Raw genomic sequence first — 23,933 nt, forward strand, 5'->3', positions numbered from 1 at the left:
AAGGAGACAAGTAGCAATTGAGTTTGCACACTGCCTTGCTTTTGTTTGTTGGTATAAACCTCTTACCAACTTGACACCAAAGGATTCATTTTCTGACACAACCACATTTGTTTCGGAAGAACAACAATCAAAACTGAAGTTTGTTTTATACATGCACACAAGCAGCACACATTAGCGCAGCCTTGCCTTGCTTTCCTATCTCAATGCAACAGCCAAGAAAAAACAGTGACCTGTCCAGAGGACAGAAAACATTCCTCCACCCCTGTCAACTCCTACACAGTTTGGCACCACACTTTCACACATCAAATATCAAAATCAACCAAGCATTTGCACATTTGTGACAAGTGACAAGCCAATGGCTGACAACGCAATGCTTTCTGCTGACTAAAACAGTTGCCCCTACTTCTGAAATTCACTCAGGCTGTTGAAGGTGGTCTTGAATATAAGCCAGTCCTCCCATTACAAGGGCAGGAACACACTACCTGTACTAGTTGTGCTTTTGCAAGCCCCAGTGAAACAGCCTCTGTAAAGGTCACAGCAGTATACTCTGGTGACCTCAACAAGATGAAATTTGCTTACAGGTCTCGGGCTCAATCTGCTCTCCAAACGAGATCACAGACCTGCATACTGGTGAGGACAATGAAACAGGCTAGGGAGCTCGGATACAGTGCCATTTATATGCTCTTACCAGGGTATGTACTGATCACAGCAGCTACGTTCGTCAGGAGCTCTTAGTGTCCATAAAAAACATGGTCCATGATTATACAATGAATTGGATTTTTTCAGAATATCTCACTCTTTGTATGTGAACTAGCACAGTACTTTCTAATTTGGCCATCCTATCCCAACCTTAATAAAGTGCATTACACCGAAAATTAAATATAAATCAAGTTTTAGTGCTGATTACAGGTGACTGCTTTGAGCACAAAACAGTCAGAAGCCAAATCTGGAACTGATAGATACACATGGTAAAAAGTGAAATAGTAACCATAAAGTCATTTTTTTAAAACCCCCCGCATTGCTTAATCTGAATGAAAGTTACATACGTTGAATTATCTAGGAGCACCTTGTTTAAATTACTAAAGCTTAAAATGATTATACACATTCAGAAATTCTATTAAATTAGAATTTCATAAGTTTGTGAGCATACTTAGACACATGGAGACACACTGTATATGTATTTATGCATAATGTGTGAAATATATAGGTAGTCATATCCAACTCCAAATCTAGTTCTCTATCTCATGAGAAATTTAGAACTTGGTTCGAGGAAGGCAGCTGTTCCATGGATGTATCCGATTTCAGTCTGTGTAGTATCACTGCAGTCATACATTAAATAAAACACAGCTGGACAATGCTCCACCTATTTCACCACCCTCTCTGCTAACTGTTTAGCACTAACATCTGTTGAAAACAAACTTTAGGAAACAGGGAGATCATGAAAAAAACCCTTTATTTTAAAATATTTTGCACTGGAAGAAGTTTTACTTATTTGTAAAGAAAGCCTCACATATATTCAATTAGATTTTAAAAATGAGATTTATACCTAGAGTTGAAAGAAACTTCCTCACTGAAGGCTGTCTTACAAAAATTATAATATTATTACAAATACTTTTAATTTCATATGATTGGTTTAGTTCTGTACCTGCTGCCAAGAGATGGTGTAGTTCTGCAGTTTATCTTCTCATTGATAATCATGGACACAAAAATAACTTCTTTGGTTTAGAATCTTATTATGAATTTCCTACAAATGCCATGTAAACTTTTTAAAAATAAAGTTAACTAAAATTATGAGATGTTCTTTAGAAACTGAGGGCAGTCTGTAGTGTATTATGGCGAACTATTTAAGAACATTTAAAACTGTATCCTCACAGAAGTGCACCTTTTCATGGATGCAGCCATGAAACAATTGTTCCCTATGTAGAAATAGCGTTCTTTATCAGACTTCCTCTGAGTCAAGTGTCTGTAACCTAATGTTACATACAAAAGCTATGCTTCGCTATAATTTATCTTCTTTTTTTTAAGCTTCTCGATTTCTAACAGACTCATTGGGAATATTTTTTTATTAAAAATATGAGTATATTTCTTGATGTAATAAAACTGAGCACATTTCAAAATAAATCACTCTTATTCAATTGAACTAAAAAAAATTAAAATACTTTTCTGTCTGTTTCTCTCTGTAAGTTTATTTCTTCTAAATCAAACAGTTATGAAAAAGGTTACACACAAGCACCGCACAATATTAAACTATCGGTTTCCAAGGCCAGTATCCATTTTCTGATAGTGGTCAGTAACATAGGAGTACATGAAAATCCCACAGCTCCTAAATGGGAAGAATTTGTTATCCCTCTTCTACATTAGACCTCTGGAAAAATTAGAAATTTGGTAATATTTAAAATGAGAGCACGAAAAAATAAGAAGTAAAAGAAAAGTTTACTACAGTAATGAGAAGAATTGAGAAGGGAAATATAAAAAGTATTTCAAAAGTTTAAAAATTCCAAATCATTATTTTAGTTTTGAGATTTTGTATTGTCTGAAATGACCATTTCATTAAAAAAAACCCTACTTCTAATTTTCTTTTCTATTAAAAAAACCTGAATCTAAAAACTCAACCCAGCTAGCTCTTAGTACACTATCTTCTAAAATTCACTTCACATTATTCTTTATGAATACCCCAAAATAGAAAGCTTTCTAAAAGTTATGAATTGATGAGAAAAGTGAAGCTTGCAAGAGATATATCCAAACATGAAGCTGGAAGGGGGAGAAGGATCCATAAATTAACCCAAGAGATAGAGCAAGCATATGCAGACAGAAAGTGCCTAATCTTCACTGAGTATGTTCCACAGATCAGAAGGCATTATTTCCTACCTTTTTTGTTCTTAAATAAATCCACTTGATCAAGCTGTAACAGCTTTCCTTTCATATTTTAAAACATGGAAGTTTTAGGCTTCTCTAATAAAACAAACTTAATGACCAAGAGTTGTACAGAAATACACTTTTCATTGCTTTTGCGAAATTCACAGTATAAACCTGCTGATCATCTCCTCACTAGCTTCAAGAAATAGTGACATACTATGAACAACAACGAGAAACATTTGGATGCAGAACTAGCTTCCTAATACACACATCAAGCACAAAATTCTTTTTGTAATTTACAAACTCTATCAGGCTCTAGACCAAAGCCATTTTTTCTGATAAGCCAGACCACTCTGGAGCTCACTTCTTAGAACGAAATGTAGCATCTGTACTTCTAAATTTATGTCTCTGCATAAAAGGAAAATTTTCTCTAAAATAACAAAGCTAGCTCAAGAAGGCTCTTCTATTTCTGTTTCATTATTTTTCACTACTTTATCTTTCTATTTCTGGAACATTATTCATGTTACATTAACATTAATAACACTACAATATTAATAAAGCCAATCACGTGGCCATAATGCCTACTCTCTTCTTCTCAAATTGTCATTTTTAAATTATTTCTGGAAGCTCTACTGTTATTTTTCTAAATAGTAAATCAAAGAAAGATATATAATCCTTGTGGGATAAGCCTTTTTCCTTTAACCATACATGAATCCAAAGTAAAATCCTTTATGCTATTTTCATCAGGGTGTGACAGACTTCAAGATTTAGAATTGCCTTTCATCACTATATTAGATAATGCAAACATTTAGATAGTTCTTAACTATAAACTGTTTATTACATAAGAGAGAAAGGCACTTAGAAATACAGCAGGGCACATTTTATCTTAGCATATGATTGTCAGATTCTTTACTGCAGCTAGCTTCAGGGTATAGATAGTGATGTACTGGCTAAACCAGACATATACAAAAAGGAATAATATATGAATCTGTTAATATTTGCTGCTGGCAAGCTTGTGTGTGATTTCCAGTTTCTGGAGCAGAGGTCTGGCACATACACATATGGAATGAAAGGGTGGGATATTATGGATATGGAAAACTTACCTTAAGTTTGAAAGGGGAATATAGTATATTTGGATATCCTTCATCTTGTATTTACACAAGAAGTTTCCAGATGTAGCCAGACTGCCCTCTTCAAAGCACGCAGCATGTTACGTACTTGGGGGAAATTGGAAGATTTGCCTGCTGTTTAGCTGTAGTAGTGATATTCAGCAAATTTAAGAATAGTCATCGTAAATTGTTTCTATTATATATTGACATTTCACTGGAATAATTTTAATGCTGTAAAGATATCAATATAAAACCCAAATTCTATATAAGCAAAACCAAAACAAAATATCGAAATAGATAAATTAATATTGCATGGCCAAAATAATGAATAAAATCTAGCTGGTGCGAAAAGAGCATAATTCTGGAATGCTGTGATGGACCAGATGCCAAAGACACACTATGATCTTTGCCTGGTAGAAACTATATCTAAAAAGGCATAGGCACACTAGTAAAGTTTTCTAATAGACAGACATAAGACGTGCATTTCAAGAATTTATTGCTGAGAGCTATGCCTTTTGCATGTCAGCATATGCAAAAAGTATCCTGTAACTGTGCAAAGACCCAACAATCTCATCTTCCCAAAGCATGGGTATAAATTCCCTCAAAGGACCTTCCAATTAATTGAGAAAGTATTTACAGCAAGTCTCGGATCTTACTACTAGTTTTCATTACTCTGTCTTGGCAGCATCAGCTGTAAAAATCCATCAAGAACAGCAAAATAAAGTTTACAAAAAAATTTCCAAATAAGATTTGGGCTTGGATTCCCATTCCAAAACAAAAGGGTCACCCTATTTAGGCCAAAAAAAAAAACAAAAACAAAAACAAAAAACTTACATGATCTTTTTGCATTATCTAAATCTGTGTCCTTAGTTGTACAGTATTTCTTCAAAATGGCTCCAATACTTGTAAAACTTTTCATCTCTGAAAACTCCACCTTAAAACTTCATACTGCACACCGCAAAACTAAAGCTTACAAAAACCCTTTCAAAGCAAACAATCACTAAATATAGAAATGTATTTCTCTTACATGTATAAATCATGCAATTATTTGGAAAATACTTTTAACATGAGTATTTGTAATTAAAATGTACAGAGCTTAGATCTGCTTAACTTCAGTGCATACTGCGACATCCCACTTTTCTTCCCCTTATATTCTGAGGATAGGGTGGCTTAAGGGTGTGTGGAAAACAGGTTATTGGGATTACAATTTGATCACACCACTCCTGAGGATATTCATGTGGGCAGTATATTAGTATAGTGTTGGATTTCATTATTATTGTGCATTTTAAGTTCTGTAAAATCACTTCAAGCTTTAGCTAAGGAACTTAAAACTGATCAAAATACATAAATTATTCCAGCAATTTAAAATCAAACTAAGTCTTTAAAACCAGGAAAAAAGAAAACACTAGCAAAGCAGTAGTTCAGCAATACCATAGTAGATGCTTACTTTTGAGCAGGAAATAGCTGAAGAACAGTTAAACATACCACCAGGTCTTTTATAAAACAAGAAAGTAAAAGAATAGAAGTTAATCACTAGCTATAAAAATCTTTCCCTGAGCACTGAATCAATTTGTGTTTAATGAGAATTAAATTATGTTGAAAATCATAAAACATTGCATCTTTCCTGTTCAGATTTACACTACATAAAAAGATAAACCTATTACAGATATATCCGTCAAAGCTAATTCTTTACTACTTACAGCGCAGACATTAGATAGCTAAAAGCATATAAAAATTACTCAAGGTTTCTAAACAGACCCAATTTAATATAGCTAGAAAAAAACCATACAAGATTTTGGGCGTACAAGCTGTTTTCTTAAAGGCATTTAAAAGACATCACCACTCCTTACGAACTCTGCCTCCCCAACATCCTTATCACATTTGTGATATTTTTGTATCACAGCTGCAATGATATACCATAAAATATGTGATGTGTGAAACTGAGAAACATGATTCAGGCTGCCATATGCAGAGAAGCTGTTCATGCAGTCCAGGGCTGAATGCACCCAGGAAAAGCTGGAGGGAAAATTCACCTAACAGGTATCCTCATCAGATGGTTTGAAAGACTAAGAAAGGCTAACTAAGAAGTTTAGCTATTTCACCCTAATAGATCCTATTTGTAATCAATGAAAAACATCTCAATCCTTTCCTGTTTAGTGTGGAAAATGAGTGGAGCTTTTTTGTTCATTAAAGAGATTTCTATCAGTATTAACTCACAATACATTTTTAATCTACCCACCAAGTGTACTAACAGTCTTTACAAAAATGACTTCAGTCTTTCCGTATCTCTGTGAACGAGATACTCCCAGTTCTACACGGGAAAACTGGGCACACAGAGGTTTACTGATTGCAAGACGCACTTCATTCTTGATACTAAAGACTGGCTCCACGGATCAGCTTGTTCAGCAATATGTATTACTATTGGTCTCGCAAACAACTCTGAATGGGCAAGCACAGGCAAGATGAGGAATTTGAACCTATCTGAACCATAGGTAAATATAGTGGTTTTACTGCACTGCCCTGTGAATCATTAATTTTCAAGGTCCGGTCTTATTTTGCTCACTAACGTTCTCCAACTCTCCATATTTGCCAGACACTTCTCCACGTCTCAGAACATTTAAATTGAGAGAGTTCTAATGTGTTATGTTATGATTGACTATTTCACACTATTGTTTCCACTATTCATTGGAAGTTTGAAGGAAGTTATTTTTTATGTCCTTTGAAGCTGTTATTTTAAGCCAAGTTGACAGTGTTCATAATATTTCAAACACGCTGACAGATTGTTCTGCTAATGTGCACTGTAAATGCACATGTACTTGAACCTTAAAGAAAAAACATGCACTGACAAAATAACGTACGTGAGAAAATAACACAGATTTATGACAAAACGAAAAAATCCTCTGAGGCAGGTGATTATAATGGATCATGATCATGCTGAGGAAGTTTGGAGAAAGCAAGGCAGACCTGGAATGCATTTGGCTAACTTCAGCATTAGCAAGTTACCAATGTCAGTGTCATGAAGACAAAAAAAGTGTTCCTCCAAAAGTTCTAAAATTGTTTTTACTCTCACTACATACAGCTGGGAGATTTGGAATTGCACCAGAAAAACAGTGGAAGCAGAAAACTGAATGAAACACTCATGGTGTGCGTTACTGGTCAGAACTAAAGAAGGGAATTGATCACACACCAAAATCACTCCCTAGGCACAACAATATAATTTAAAAAAAAGCAGATACTGAGGTGGCTGTAAGTGGCTTGGAAAAAACAACTAACTCATGACGCTAACTTACAACAAACAGCTACTTTGACTTCAGCAGGGATGATAAAACATGGAATAGAAAAGATCTTGTTTCTCTCTAAATAAAAAAAAAAAATACTCAAAGAATTATTTAATCACACCATTCTGGACCAAGTTCTACACTACTGAGCAACAAACACAAGTGACACCACAGGGGTGATGGAGATGCCACCACACAACAGGTTGATTTTTAATTTGTTTGCCCTTTGATAGACACATCAGTGGGATTCCTGTAGTCAGGTGTAAAGTTAGCAAGTCACATGTGGAGCAGAGGATAATAAACCCATAACCAGCAGTCAGAAACTATGGCTACTGTGGCAAGGAAGATTTCTGGGCGCTTCGACAGGGAGCTTCTGCCACCTTGTAAAGTGGTACGGCCTTTGTGAACCCCCAGAGGAAGAGTGGCTTCCTCCCAGCACTGCAGCAGTGTGCCTGCCTCTAATGAGTGCCCCTTTTGCTCTAGGAAAGGGCATTATCAGACCTTCCTTCCTATCAAAGTATCCACTTCTGCCCTTGGTACTGCTGTTTTCATGACACTTCTGTGGGAAAGCAGGGGCTTTACATTTTCACTGAAGCAAAGAGAAACTTTGAAGTGGGCTCTGTGTTTGACAGGAGTTTCTACTCCGGTCAAAAATAAATGTGTCTAAAAACCTCCATAGACACCAGGATAACAGGCACTATGGATAGTATGTAGTGTGAACCATAATATCTGGTAGGAACACCTTCCTGGATTTAGTTTGTGCTTTTACCATCATATGCAGGAACAGTGCTATGGGCATTCAACAGCTGGGTTGAAATGTCATTTATATTTTTGCTTAAATGCAAAAATGAATTCAGACAGTCAAAACAGGCCTTTATCGGATCAGCTCTGGCATGACAGTATGGTCAACTAAGTTACAGTTAACTTTAAACACCTTCCTGAATCTGTCCTTCCTGCTGCATATGTGCCAAATCCATAGTCTAAAATAAAGATGCCAGAATCATTCCTAACTGATCAAGTACAAGAAATTATAGCAACTATTTTCTGCCTTTAAACACTAGTGATTTTTGTTACAGACTCAATAGAGCCTTCTCAAGTTAAACAGAAATGCTGTCTTAATTTTGACTTGAAACAGAACTGTACTGTAGTACAGCAAAATCTGTGTATACAGCTCTACACTTGTTTCAACAAAGACAAATGATATTTGCTGGATGGGTATTAAAAAATTCTTCTTCAAAAATCAGAAGTTAATATTTCTGCTATGTATTCCTTCAAGCAGCTTAACCCTCACGTGTTGATTCTCCACAGCTTTACCTATTATTTACCTACCTGTGTCACCTACAGTTTGTACCCCCAAAACTGCACCACTTCATCATGACTTAATATTTTCTTGTTCACCTTTGCAAGCATCTCTGCATGCTGTCAGGCCAGTAAATGCTTTCATCATTCTACTGCAGGAGTCAATCCCATCCTCCTCTTTCTAAATCCTACTTTGAACATATGTTCCTTTTTAATTTTTTTTCCTTATCCCTCCCCCACTCCCCAAATGTAAGAAGAAGGCTTTTTCTATTTTTAATTATTTCATCACGATGCCTTTTGAAACGTCTGATTTTAACTACACACAGAGATTTCCAGAGGGTACCAGCAGTTTTAGATAAGAATGCCACTAAAAAAAACAATTTACACTGCTCCTTTACACAAAAATCTTGCACATTTCTTAATGACCAATAAAAGCAAAGACAAAAATTCTTTAGGCTTTAAAAATACAAATCCAAGGACACTACCAACTTCATTTCCACTAGGAAATCACTTTAGTCTTGCATTGTTATACAGGGGTCACCAGTTGGAAATTGCACAAGATGCACAGGATGTATCTTTAAATTATTCATAATCACCTTAAACTGCACTCAATCAGCATTGCAACGTGTCATCTTATAGACACACAAAAGTTCAAAAGGAAAAGCACATGAAAAAGCAGACTACCAAGAGCACTATTGTTAAAACTACACCAGAAAGCTTAATATTTCAATACTGTATATGTTAAAATAAACAACATACACAGGTGATGAAAGCCAGTCTCTGAAAAATTTATTATTCTGCTAGAACAAGTTTACACTTAGGATGAATTCTGAAGCTTCATGCCATTAGGAAGTTTTACTGGGTTTACAGTGGAAATAAAAACAGAAATAAAAATAGATGACAATCCCAAAATACAGGCTGTACTTCGAATATGATCAACGGGCTTTCTTTTCCTTTTACATCTATACATTTCCTCTTGCCTCCAGCAATCAAATTTTATTCAATCTTTGTGAAAAGTTCCCTAAATTGCCGGTTTTCCTTTTTAAAATAAAATATTTTGAAAGATGAACAGACTAAAGTAACCTGTATTAGTTCAGTATTATTTCCCCAAAGCCATCCTATTGGAATTGTACGGCTTTCAAAGATTTATGATTTATGTCAGTTTGATTCAAAGGATCCTGCCCCTGCCCCCACCCCATTTCCTCTGTAATCTTACTTTGGCTTCCAAAAAAATTGACCCTAATCTCATTTTCTCCTCCTATCCATGCCGTAAGTACTTATCCCATTGAAGTGAAGGGGACTGGACACCAATTCTTTGGGTAAGATGGGCATAAAGGAGATATGGATGATTATTAGGCTGATTAATTTTAAAAGCAGTTAGGATGATTAATTTTAAAAGCAGTAAAGCTTTGCCTGGTGAATTTGCACTTGACATTGCAACATTAAACTCTTGGAACTGGACTGGTTTGTAAACTATACTACAGAAAACAACAGGGAACACTGATTGCTCTAAGCTTCGAATTATAAAGTAGTAGCAAGAATTGTACATATTTGTTGTCCGTTAGATTCATAACTACTGGAAATTCAATTTTAAGTTCAATATGAACAGAAGAAATTACAGATTATATTTCATAATTTTAAAGAATTTGAAATAGTTTCCATTCTGACTCTTTCTGACCACACTGCATTTACATAAATTGTTCCAATTTGCCCCAGTGTTAATTTTTACACTTCGACCATGTAACGTTCGCCATTTAATGTGCAGCATTACTCTTATCCTCACCCACTTGGATGCTATTCTCCTCTGTCTATTATCTGGATGAATAACTGATTTCAGTACGAAGTTTTATGAGTTACTGCTTAATGTAGTCAATATCTCAAATAAAATATGGAAGTATACATTTTTAATTACATAAGAAGCAACAAGAAACTACAGCTTTTTCCACAGGCATCGCATCTTAAATAAATAATATTCTAAATATAGGTATGTGGCCAACTTTTTTCTTCCTTAAAAAACACCAGACTGCCAAGAGTTTCCTCAGTGTTTTGAACTGAATAGCAGCACACTGAAAGATCAGTTGTAGACAGGCAGAAGAAATACTAAATTTTGCCTATGAGTTATTTAGGTTTTTTTTTTTTTTTGGGGGGGGGGGGGGCAGGGAATAAAATGTAAGTATAAAAGTACCAAAATTGATTTTATCAACTTCAGCATTCAGCACTTCATATATTAGAAGCATATATTGTTATCAAATACTTGACTTACACTCATATTCCTATCCCAGATCTGGATGGAGCCATCTTGACAGCCAGCTGCAATAAGTTTACCGTCTCTGCTGTACGTGCAAGTTGTAGGAATCACCCGTTTACCTTGAACTGATCGTGGTTTAAACACACTTTTGTGCTTTTTTTCATTGTTAACATCCCACGTCCTCACAGTTCTGGAAAAAGGTTTAAATAAAGAGTTGTTTTAGATAAAGTTAATACATATGAAATAATTCTTCTTACGATATAATCAAACACCGTTTTCAGCATAAATGGCATGTAATGTTGTTCAAATAAAGTTGCAATGGCAAAATAGCATTTAAGATATGGTATGGCAGTCATGAAACTAACATGACCACTTTCCCAGTAAGAAACATCACATTCACTAACATGCATGTGAAAGTTAAAAACAACAATAACAAATATTTACAACTGGACAAACGACGAAAGGTTAATACACAGGTACTACCTAGTCTCCACTGTCACTGGAAATCGGGAAGATGAAAATATTCAGTCCTTTACAAGAATGAAGACTTCAGGAAACAGGCATGAATGCTGTTACAAATTCATTAACTGAACAGATTGTCTTAAGTGTTCTGACGTGACAACAACTGACAAACCTGCTTTTAACTGGCAGTATTGCAACTGGCTGGTTATTCTTCAGACTTTTCTTTATTTTAAAAAGGCATTTTAAACAATTAATTGCACCATTATTGTAGTTCTTTTCCACTAATCCTGAAGGTCTTAGAGTTCTGTTGTAAAACTTTACAAAGACTTATTTATGTAATACTGTTTTTTCAAGTGGAGTTTTTCCCACATTATTAGCAAAATAAATACATCCTTTTTCTTTTTAATGGAAAAAGAATATCTGCCTGGATTTTCAATGTTTCCTAGATACACAAAAACATCCAAATGAGAGAGAACTAAAACACTGAGATACAGGTGGACTCCTTAAACTGTCTTAGATACAAATGTTTTCTGTCCATTTAATATGTTGAATTCTTTCCAGATAAAAATTCAAAACTCTTCTGGCATCTAAAGCAGAGAAGAGTTTCAGCATTTGGCAAAGAAAGGAAGATGATTAATTTAGAAAGAAAAAAATCATGAAGTTCTCAAGACAACCTCATTTGTTTAGACTATACAAACATTGCCTATGATCCAACAGCACGTAATTCACTGGTGTCTAGCAAAGCAAGTACCACTTTAACAAAGGCTGCCATTTCTCGAGAATAGGACAAGACACCACGGCATAACATTAGGAACTTCCATCAGAGCTACAAGACCAGACAGGCTACAGAGCTGACATATATATAATTCTAGGATAAAACAGACAAGAAAATGAGCTGGAAATAGCTCATAGAAGTTATTTTTAATCACACATTTTATGACAGTAATGAGAAATCAGTAACTGAAGTAGAATGAATCTCCAGTTGTTCATAATAAAGTCCAGATTAGTCTCATTTTTAAAAGTCTTCAAATCTCATATCTGTAAGGCATCACTTCATTGCTCTATTTGGAGCTCTAGCTAAGACATTCAAGTGTTCTGATGGTTGGTTTGGGTTTCGGTTTTTTTTTCTTAAATGAAACATTAGATTATGATGCGTTTTCTACGGTCACTTAAATAAATCCATGTTGCTATATGGAACACGTTGCCCAGTAAGGTTATGGAGTCGCCTTTCTTGGGAGTTATTCAAAACCTGTCTGGACATGGCCATGTGCTAGGTGCCTAGGTGATCCTTCTTTGAACAGGATGGTTGGATTAGAGGATCTTCAGAGGTCACTTCCATCCTCAACCATTATGTGGTTCTGAGATTCCCCTTTTCCTCTACATGTGTTGTCAATAACCATCTCAGTCTCCTACCTTTCAATAGGCACATTGACACTTTCTCCCATTCTGATATTTACTGAAAACTTAGAGTCTTTTTCCAATCCCTTGCCCTCATAATATTCACTCCTTCCAGAATCTCATTTGAATATCCTATACCTCCAGTTTCTCTTCCTCCTCTTGTGATGACCATCTCCGGCTGGAAAGCTACTTCCTCTCTTATAGTACAAGTTTCCCAGAACTGCCTTGGCATACCCACTTCTCAGATGGCGTACTAGTAATATGGTTATGTGCAGGGAAGTTTAAAGCCTGCCTCCCCCTATTTGTCTTTTTATCTAAGATGCCTCACAAGCATCTCAGCTGCAATTCCAAAAACAATCGCTGAGAATCCTTCACCATCCTAATTCTTCATTTCTGCTGGCACAGAAAGACCTTTTTTAAGGCTTCAGTCTCCTCTTTTTAGGGCTCAATGTTCTGTCAAAACCTCAACTGCTTCACAACACTACAGAGCACATTCAAACCTTCTTATTCATTTTATTTTTCAGCTCTAAAGAAAGAAGTAACACTTGTAAAGTTCAATCTCTTAAAACACAGATAAAAAAAATGTGAGCCCTAAATCAACTGTAGTATCAGCAGGTCAGACAAAAAAATCCAAGTTTCCTGAGCCGCTGCTTCTGCTGCAGACAGTTGGCCACACTCCCTCACATATGAGTTATATGCCCTGTTAAAAATGCCCACATAGTCTATAGTACATGTTTAACGTCCCCTCAATGTTTTCTTAATGTCCCCACACCGAGTGTGTGTTTACTGTTGCCTTACTGCTATTGGATCTAGCTATAAAACTCTTCTACTAAAATAAAAGAAATATTTTATAAGAAATCATCTATATATTACTTACAAATTGATCAATCATTCCCAGAGAGCCCTTAACTCTTGAGCTAAGACTAGGCTCTTTAATCTCTTCTTTCACATCAGATCTTTTAAGTATTTTTATTCCTTCTGGAAACACTTCCAATTTTTATTAAAAAATGGTCATCATATTGCAAACACATCTCATAATACCATGGACAAAATTTCAGCTTACCACATGAATCAATCGGCCCATGGTTTCTGACTGAATCACCACCAACCAAAACATTAGGAATCATCTATAAACTATATATGTTTTCTGTTTTCCTTCAGACCAGTGACGAACTAGAAACATAGGGATCACTGAAGGACCTCAGAGAGATACTGTCACTACCCCATGCTAAGGGCCTTCATCACAATCTGAGTATCGCATAGACTAATTTGCTCTGACATTCCCCTTTTACCCTCTATACTCCATCAGTAACTATCTGAGCATCCTGTCTCTTCTTTCAGCAGGCACTTTGATGCTTTCCCCTCCTCTGCTGTTTATGCTTGAAACTTACTTGAAGCCTTTTTCCAGTCCCTTTCCCTCACAACACCTAATACTTAATATTTAACTCCTCCCATTCTAGCCAGAAGGAAAGGGGATAAACAAGAAAGGAAGCACAGAAACCCAAACAATTTACCTTTAGGGAATATGTCTTTAAACTGGCAATATGGCAAACAAATGCTAACTAAGGCTGCTTCTGTATTGTCTCTCCCCTTCTGCTACTGACCCTCAGTCACCATACCATATCACAGTCAACTCAGAGAGCACAATTTGGAATTATGACTCTGGTTTTTTACAGAATATTTCGTACCATTTAACGATTCTTCCTCCTCCTCAGATATAACAAAAATATAACTGAGATTGCACTACAGAAGTCCCATTTTCACTTCCTAACCTACTCTGGGTCCAATCTAATGTTGTTTGTGTTGAAACTAATAAAAAATTTTACCCCCGAATCAATCAGATCAGTTCCAGGAGACTCATTTTGGTCAAAAAAGCCTCTTACTAAGAGTATCTCCCTAGGCCTAAATAAGTGTGGGATGACAGAATAACATTGTTTTACGCTCTATGTTGCAGCATTTAGCAGAAGTATAATACTAATAGTTATCTGTTGATGGTATAACCAAGACATTTTTGAACTCCACTGAAAACAAAAGGAAAACATTTCCTGAATGAGGCTTTTTTCCACCTAAAAACAAACTATGTTTAATGAAAGTTTGTTCTGTAGTAAAAACAATCTATAGTGATTTTTTTAAAACTATCCCTCCAACATATAATGTTGCTCTTTCATCACATCAGATTTTAATATACTGAATGATATGCACAGCCACATAAATATTTTTAATTTCTCTTTCATAAATTTCTTTTCAAAGAAAACTTTCTTTCAAAGAAAACATGAAAAAGGCTCTGCATACACAAGTTTAAATTTAACTTTTTCAATGGTGGATTCCACATCTGCAAAACAGATTTTGTAAAGTTCTTGTATTTGCCAAGAGCAATTCAAAGGAACTTAGAAAAGGATGGGAATGTTCTTTTGGAAAGGTAATGTGGATATTTTCCTGACCACTGAGAAGTTAAATGACCCATAACAAACGACTAATTTAATTACTGGGATTCAGTGGGGTTTTTTTGGTTTTTTTCCCCACAAACGGTTTTTTTCTTTTTTCCCCCTTTTTTCTAATGTTCTTATGATGTTCACTAAAATTAATTATTGACAATGCTGCTGTATTACACAAATTATTAAAGGTATTTATGTAGCTGCATTTCCCAGCCTGCAAGCATGGAAAATTTCTCTAAGTCCTGATTAAGCAAGCCACTGCCCATTCTAATACTATTCTAATACAATCTGCTGAAATTCAAGGAATGAACCAACTCAAACATTAAAAACCTGACCTGTCAAATTCCATTAAGCTTCTCTGCCTGTCCCATCTCCTCTGTTTCTATTGGACTGCAAAACTCTCTTGCACAATATTGAATGTTATTGGCATTTAACACAGTATAAATATATTAAGTCTATTCTTAATAATTAAGTCTATTCTTATCACACTTAAAATACAAAAAAAGCAACAGAATACATTACTGCTAGAAGTACAGATCAGGCTTAACGTTGTGCATCTAGTAACTATATTATAATGCTTATCTTTGTAATATATTATAACGCCTACCTTTGTAATATAAGGTTGGCCAAAAAGGCTAGCTTGGAAAGTTATAACATACTTTAAAATCATCATACAAATACTGCTGCAATGGAATTTATCAGCAGAGCACAGAATTCCAAGTCATCTTATCAGTGATAGAAAACACATTTTTAAAACTGTTAAATTAAGCCTCTTTATAAAAAAGTAACTGAGCTTAAAGGAAGATTTTTTTCATCTTTTTTATGACATAAAACAACCTTACATACACAGGAATGAAATTAAGATGCTTACATAATATGGTGAAAAATTACCTAAAGCAGAATATGTAAAGAGAACAGATAGATAAGAAACAGCTGAAAAGTTCTGTTAAGATGCACTTCGTGCATATGGTGGTATAAGACTATGTCAGCAAGAAAACTTTCATTATTGTATTCTCTTTGCCCTCTTTCAGCAGAAGTAAGTTGTAGTCGTCTTCTGTTGAGCACATGGGACCCAATGAAGGTTGAATCATCTGCCAGATCCTCAAAAAATTTGTACACACAAACAGATGGAGAAATCCAGAGAAACTTTCCATACTTGTTTGGCAGAAAAACTTCTAAATAAGCTACCTACTCCCAGCATCTGAACAGAGTTAAAATAATTTAAACCAGAATACAAGAAAAGTCACATCCAACATAAGTAAAATCATAACTATGGAAGGAACTGCCAAAAAAATTGACACAACTTAAAAATTTGTAACAATTCTTCAGCTTCTCTGTTACTTAAATAATGCCTAAATGTAAAAAAAAACAAAACAGAAACTTTAACAAATAAAACATTTTACCAGAGTAAGAAACAAACAAAAACATCAAAGTTCATTTTTATGTGATATGCAGCAAATGGGTTGAAGCAACTATGAAACTATATTTTTCCATATTTCCAAATAAAATCGGTAGCCCTTTCTTGATAGGAGAAATTACCACAATTTGGGTAATTACAGCTGAATTATAATTACTATTTTTTGGGGGAAAAATAGATTAAAATCTAATAACAACGAATGGGAACTGCTCCCATTGTCCAGTCCGAATGAATTAAAAAGCAACCAACTCAAAACTGAAATGACACATAAGCATGTCTGAGAGAGCATGGAGAGTAGACATTCTGAATTACGAAGCAAAAATCCTGCTGCTGGCCAAGATTTGAGGAAAACTAAATTAGAAAAGGAGACAGAGAAGAACTAACTATGAATGAGTATTAACTGGACTAAGCAACCAGAACTCCTAATGGAAGTCAGGGAGAAGAGTAGAGATGGAAAGAGACAGACTGGGTAAGGAGAATAAACGCAAGGAACGGAATATAACAGCTACAACGTCATGCCAGATTTGGCATGACTGCTTTCAAGTCAGCTGTGCAGCATGTTCACAAGAGGAAAACAGCAGCAGCAGCAGCAGCAACAAATACTAGCAAGTTACAACATATGATCACTTCTGGTTGAGGAACTGGCCAACAGATGCATTCAGATACAAAGAGTTACCCACCACTACGTCTATATAACCGCTTTCAGGTTATAATGAACACAGAGTTTTAAAGACACAGTAGAATACTTGACAACAGAACCTCTTACTTATGGCATAAGAAATCTGTTTTTATTGAAATGCAAAGCTCACAAGCTTTCCAGACTGAGTTATTTTTGTGTTTTCCCAGATTAAACCACTGGTCCGGCTAACAATACAAAAAGGTATTCTTCAAAAGGGTAAAAATTTAAGACTAGCAACAAACTTCCTAGAAATAAGCTAGTAATTAACATACTACAAGTCTTAACAATTTAGTATTGACACACACCATCCAAGCAGAACTCAGATTTAGAAATCACTTGCTTAAGTCATTCAGCCATCCAGACCCTTCCTTCCTCAAGGTTATCAATAGGAGAAAAGACTCTCTTCAGTCCATACAATTAATTAGGCCCTTGACCATGCAGTGATGAACAAGGGGGCATCGTCTATGCATCCCTTCCTTGCTTCAGTTTTTGCATTACAGGAAGAGTACCCATGGAGAATATAAGCAGAGCTGGAGACACAACTAATGTACAAAGCAAGCCAATGTGAAAAGACTGTGTTTTCTCAATAATTTTTTGAATCAGCAGATCCTGTACATAAAGTTAGATATGTAATTCATATGCAAATTCAATATATTTCAGCTATTCGCTTCTAAGGGCCTGTCCAAAGAGATGGAAAAAATACCCTGTGGAATTTTGCACAAAGTTTTTTTTAAGTACATTGTGACTTCTTTCAAAACCTGAAAATTCCCCCAAAGTATCTGCAGATCAGCTCATCAAAATGACCAACTCCAAAATTCCATCATTCTTAAAGTCAAAGATTATAGCAGACATATTTCACACATCACATTGGCAGAGAGAAGGAATGACAAAATACAACACAGAAAAAAAAAAAAATCCTACATTATAAATGTTGACACTTATCAACTATCAACAGCAGCTGTTCACTCAAAGCACAAGAAAGAGCATCCAGTCACACAAATGGGAAGATTTCAGAATGGGTCATAAAAGAAATTCCAAGATTCTCCTCTAGACTTTTTTTTTCCCCCCTTGTGAATTCCCACTGAACTATACCGCGCAATGCAAAATTCAGAAAAATACCTTGCTATCTCCAGTCTTTAACTTCAAAGATTCTGAATACTTTAATTCAAACCAGTAAGTTTCACCTGGGACCTAAAAGTTTTACAAGACCTTTTTTCCTTTCTAAAAAGATTTTTATACCTTTTTCACAGATTTTCAAAAGACCCTCAAACTTTAAACTACACTTGCTCTTAACAAGAATACATTTGTTTTCTTATATCTGATTTCTTTTGCTAAATGTATAGATCTTGAAATAGTTATTTGTAAATCAAGTGTTCTTACGTAATTAAAACCAGCTAGAAAACACATTACATATAATACATCATTTTTACTAACAGATGAGGATACCAGCAATCTGCTCAGAATGTAATCGCTATCCTGGAAGACAGTATAACTTATTAAAATATAAATCATATACAGAAAGGCAGAAGATCAAGAGGAAAGTAAATGATAGAAAATGTTGATTAAAAAAAAAAGAATAACATTACTGTATGTCTTTTCCATTAACAGTTATTGGAAAGTTCCAGTGTAGTTACTAATGCTCAGCAAAATCTTCCTCACATCAAAACAAATAGTCTGAACGTAAGTAAAACAAAAGGCTTGGTGGGAGAAACTTTACAACCTCAGAAGAGAAGATATGAAAAGAAATATTACGGGAATGAACATACAAGTAGAAAAAAAAGCTAAGAAGAAATATGGAAGTGAAAAACAGATCAATTGTGGAAAACCAAAAAAGGTTAACTAAGCTAACTGCTGGACAGAAAGCAGTAGTAGAGGGTATGCAGGCATGCAACTATTATGCCAGTAAGAGTCCATACTTCTAAAGAAGGAGGATTAAGATGCCATATACGTGTTATATTCAGTGCTTGCTTAGAATACAGAAACAGAGAAGAAATCTAAAACCAGTGATTACATTCTGAAGACAGGATAACTGTCAGGGAGTGGAGGCGGGGGGTGACAAACAAAACCGCACCACCAAACCAAACACACACACACCTTCAAGAACCAATGCACAAGAATAAATTACGTAAAAGGAAAATGACATTCAGTAACACTTTAGATATTATTGAGAGGAGAGTGCACTGCACTGAGCACTTTCTTAAATACATTCAAATTCTGTAGAAGATAAATTGGAAGGCAAATCACCGAGGCATTTAAAAAAAAAGCACAAACATGCTCCAGAACACTGTTTAGATTCCCAAAAGAGTGATACAGAAAAAGGCCTCTTCAGACTAAGAAAATGGTCTTCAAATTAAAGGCATATACTGTACTGAACAGTTGCAGGGCTCATAGTTTAATACAAAATAATTTTTAGGTGTTCCAAGCTGTATGGTTGTGATGGTTTCTTCCTTGAACAATTTTTTCTCAAGTTTAACTCAAGGCAATTATAATGGATTCAGTCTATTTGACAAAACCCCTTCTGTAGGCCAATGTACAGGCAAAAACTGAACATGCCCATCATGCGCGAATTCCTATAAGCCTTTCTCCCTTAGTGTTTCCTTAAATATTGAAGTATTTCCTTTTGTATTTCCCTAAAACAGTGAATATATTTGATTGCATTAGTGATGAGCATTTGGGCAACTACACTGCACTACAAGAAAAAAAGCTTGTTAGTTTTGAATGACTTTCTCACTAGCACTGACAGCTAATTTGCTTTGTTTCTTGATGAAGTCTTCACATACAAACCCGACTGAAGAAAGAGGTTGTTTTTCTTTGCATCAGCCATTAGTTTGGCAATCATGGATGTCTGCATCAAAGCATATCACTCCTTCAGTTCAAATCAGCAAAGTATCTAAGCAAGTCTTCAGAAAACCATCCATAGAGTAGGTTAGAGAATCATCCCTCTAAGATCTTTTCATCCAATGAGTACCAGGTTCAGTGACTTTAATGAACTATATTGAGCTCTGTAAAGAGTTAATATGCTTTTGAAATAATAATAATAATTCAAAATCTATGTTAATGCTGTGCTATTTAAAAAAACTAAGCACTGCTATTTTCCTAAGACTATGTAGCACTTTGCACACAAGTCATCCTTCATTTACTATTCCAGCAACATCTAACTTCAATATTATTATTTCTATACAAAACATTAGATGAATTCCAGATGATATGTGATTCACTTCTGAAAGCTGTGATGGTAAAAGGAGGTACAATTTTGTGTCATTTTTCAAATGGGGGAAGAAGGCAATGAACTGAGATCTCATCTCCCACAGTAAAGATAAGAGTGGGATGTAATCAATCTCCCTATGGGGTACATCTGATTAAGATCAAAGGGGAAGACTTCTGGTAAAGAACATCTCGACAGTTCAAGTTACTGTCACCTGCATGAACTGAAATGACTCAAGAGCAGTCTTGCATGATACAGCAAAAGCAGGAAGAGTAAATCACTAGGAAAACAGGATGCTTTCTAAAAAGCTGATTAGTCATGGCTATAAAATAGTTAAGGCTGATTTGGATCTCAAGTTCTTCTTCACTCCAATAAATAACTTAGATTGGAACTTCCACACAGCAGAACTCTCCATTAAACCAGTGAAAAATCAACTGAAATTAAATTAAAGCAGTCAAGCAATTAAAAGCTCTCTGAAGCAACACCTCAGCTGATCCTATATGCATGACAATTAGTTTTAATTGTTTTTGCTGCTGTTTTAGATCTCACTTACAGCCACTTTTCTGCAGTTCCATCAGCAATGAACTGCAATCTAACAGAGTTAAGTAACAAAAGAGAGCGAACTGTAAGTCTTAAATGTATTTTGATTTTTAAAGTTACAGAGTCTATTCTAAACAATGCAAAATTTGACTCAGCTGTACAGATTAACTATGCACCTCAGGCTACAGAAATTTTAGAAGTGAGTTTTACTTTGTATTTATGTGTGAAGTAACAAACTTTGTATGTTGTAGTACAATCTCCATAAAAACTTAATGAAAGGCCTATAAAGACTAGGCCAAACTGTAGCACATAAAGTGTAAGTAAATACAAATTCATGTATTTATCTTATTTTCTGGAATATACACCAAAGTGTAAGACACTTCCCTCCTCCTCCCAAAAATTCAGAAAGGAAGACAGCATCTTTTGTAGGGAAGAAATATGGTTCTTAGCCTCATGTCTCCAAAGAGTCATGATAGAGTCCCGTATCTGTCTGGGTAACCACACACAGCATCATTTTTTCATATATTCGTCACCATGGTTTGCTCACATCATAATATTGCTGCTACTGAAGAAGCCCCTGTATTCCTTTCTGACTTTTGTGTAAGGTTAAAAGTCTAAAGCAAAAGGTTAACGGACAAAGTAGTATTAAATTTCATTGTTTCTGAAGATGAAAACAAAGGCACTTATGCTCCCTTATCACTTATATTCTCCACATGGGGGGAAATGTTATTGTTTTGCTGGAGTTGAAAATGTGTAGATTTAAAAATAGTTAAGGCAGGACACAAACAACTAAGAAAATATTTTTAACAATCTGTTTTTCCTTTTAAATAAAAAAAAAGATCAGAGAAGTGACTTGTTTCATAGCCCAATGCAATAAAAAAATCAATTATCTCTAGAGTTTGAACGTGTTATTTTGTAGTGCTCTAGTCTTCTGTTTGCCTTACGCCCTGAAACTTCAGTTTGTGCAGGAATTCACCTTTTAGTTCACTGCACAGACTGCTGCTACCTGAGCAACCAGATCTAAGTTGGCCTTGTGCTAAGCAGCAGATCGAAACAGATGACATCCAGATGTCCTCTTCAACCTAAATTATTCTGTGACTCCAGACAACTTGAAAGGGTGCTTTACAACGCATTTAGAGCATATGAATACTCCTGGCAGGGACTTACACTTCTTATATCTAAAATTCTATGAACCAACATAAATCTGTTCAAAAGCTAGTAAGACTATAACTAAGTCCAAAATCACAACAAAGACATAGAAATAGCATCAATATCAGTGACTTTAAGAGCTACTGGGAGATGGGTATCGGGAAAACTGCAGACGCTTCAGTTGGCGACTCATGTCCATTGCTCCTACATGTTGTAAATGACTTCTTACTTCTCCACTCCCTTCTGCCCTCATGAGTAGTTAACAAGAACCTACCCCCACACCTATTTGGATACTTGTCCTGGTTTCAGCTGGAATAGAGTTAATTTTCTTCCTAGTAGCTGGTATAATATTGTGTTTTGGATTTAGTATGAGAATAATGTTGATAACACATTGATGTTTTCAGTTGTTGCTAAGCAGTGTTTATCCTAAGTCAAGGATTTTTCAGCTTCTCCTGCCTAGCCAGCAAAAAGGCTGGAGGGGCACAAGAAGCTGGGAGGGGACACAGCCAGGACAGCTGACCCAAACTGGCCAAAGGGATATTCCATACCATATGACGTCATGTCCAGTACATAAACTGGGGGGAGTTGGCTGGGAGGGGCAGATCGCTGCTTGGGGATTGGCTGAGCATCGGTCAGTTGGTGGTGAGCAATTGCATTGTGCATCACCTGTCTTTCTTCACAGTTATATTTCACTCTCTTTTTGTTATCTTCCTTTTCGTTATTATTTTTTTATTATTATTTCAATTATTAAACTGTTCTTATCTCAACCCATGAGTTTTACTTGTTTTCAATTCTCCTCCTCATCCCCCCGGGGGGAGGAGTGAGTGAGCAGCTGCATGGTGCTTAGTTGCTGGCCAGGGTTAAACCACGACAATACTCCACAGCAATCAAGGTTTAACTCGCAGCTGAAAGTGCTCGTACACCAGTCAATCAAGTAGTAGGGAAATTCTCAATTTTTTTTTTTTCCCAGCTAGAACTCATGGATGCCTCCTCAATAATTCAGCTATTCTTTAAATGAGTGTAAATGCCCAGCTCTACCCTTCCTTTTTACCTGGGGCATCAGCAAAATTTGTAATTCTTTTTTTCTTGGAATCACAGAGTATCTTGAGTTGGAAGGGACTCATCAGGATCATCAAGTCCAACTCCCTGCTCCTCGCAGGACCACCTAACACTAAACCATATGACTAAGATTGTCATCCAGACGCTCCTTGAACTCTGACAGGCTTGGTGCTGTGACCACTTCCCTGGGGAGCCTGCTCCAGGGACCGACCACCCTCTCAGTGAAGAACCTTTTCCTAAGGTCCAACCTGAACTTCCCCTGATGCAGTGTCATTCCATTTCCTCATGTCCTGTCGCTGGTCACCAGAGAGAGGAGATCAGCACCTCCCTCTCCGCTGCCCGCTGTGAGGAAGCTGTAGACTGCCATGAGGGCACCCCTCAGCCTGCTGTTCTCCAAGCTGAGCAAGCCAAGTGACCTCAGCCGCTCCTCCTAAGTCTTGCCCTTGAGGCCTTTCACCATCTCCATCGCCCTCCCCTGGACACACTCTAATAGTTTGATGTCCTTCTTATATTGAGGCGCCCAAAACCGCACACAGTACTCGAGGTGGGGCTGCACCACTGCAGTGTAGACTGGGACGGTCACCTCCCTCGACCCGCTAGCTATGCTGTGCTTGATGCACCCCAGGGCACGGTTGGCCCTTTTGGCTGCCACAGCACGCTGTTGACTGGTATTCAACTTGCCATCAACCCAAACCCCTCAATCTCTTTCCGCGGGACTGCTTTCCAGTCTCTCATCCCCCAATTTGTACATATAACCAGGATTATCCCATTCCAGGTGGAGAATCCGGCACTTGCTCTT

The 23,933-nt window shown here is 36.2% G+C and overlaps 1 protein-coding gene across 2 annotated transcripts in view; it reads right to left on the reverse strand.

Annotated features, from left to right (window-relative positions):
• Window positions 1-23,933, reverse strand: part of WDR70 (WD repeat domain 70) — a 144,679-nt gene that overhangs the window by 50,634 nt on the left and 70,112 nt on the right. For both annotated transcript variants that reach the window (XM_050912469.1, XM_050912470.1), the window contains one exon: window positions 10,806-10,980. In XM_050912469.1, coding sequence (XP_050768426.1) covers window positions 10,806-10,980 — 175 coding nt within the window. The remainder of the gene's footprint in view (window positions 1-10,805; window positions 10,981-23,933) is intronic.

The sequence above is a fragment of the Gymnogyps californianus genome, chromosome Z, assembly GCF_018139145.2.
Source record: "Gymnogyps californianus isolate 813 chromosome Z, ASM1813914v2, whole genome shotgun sequence".
NCBI lineage: Eukaryota > Metazoa > Chordata > Aves > Accipitriformes > Cathartidae > Gymnogyps > Gymnogyps californianus.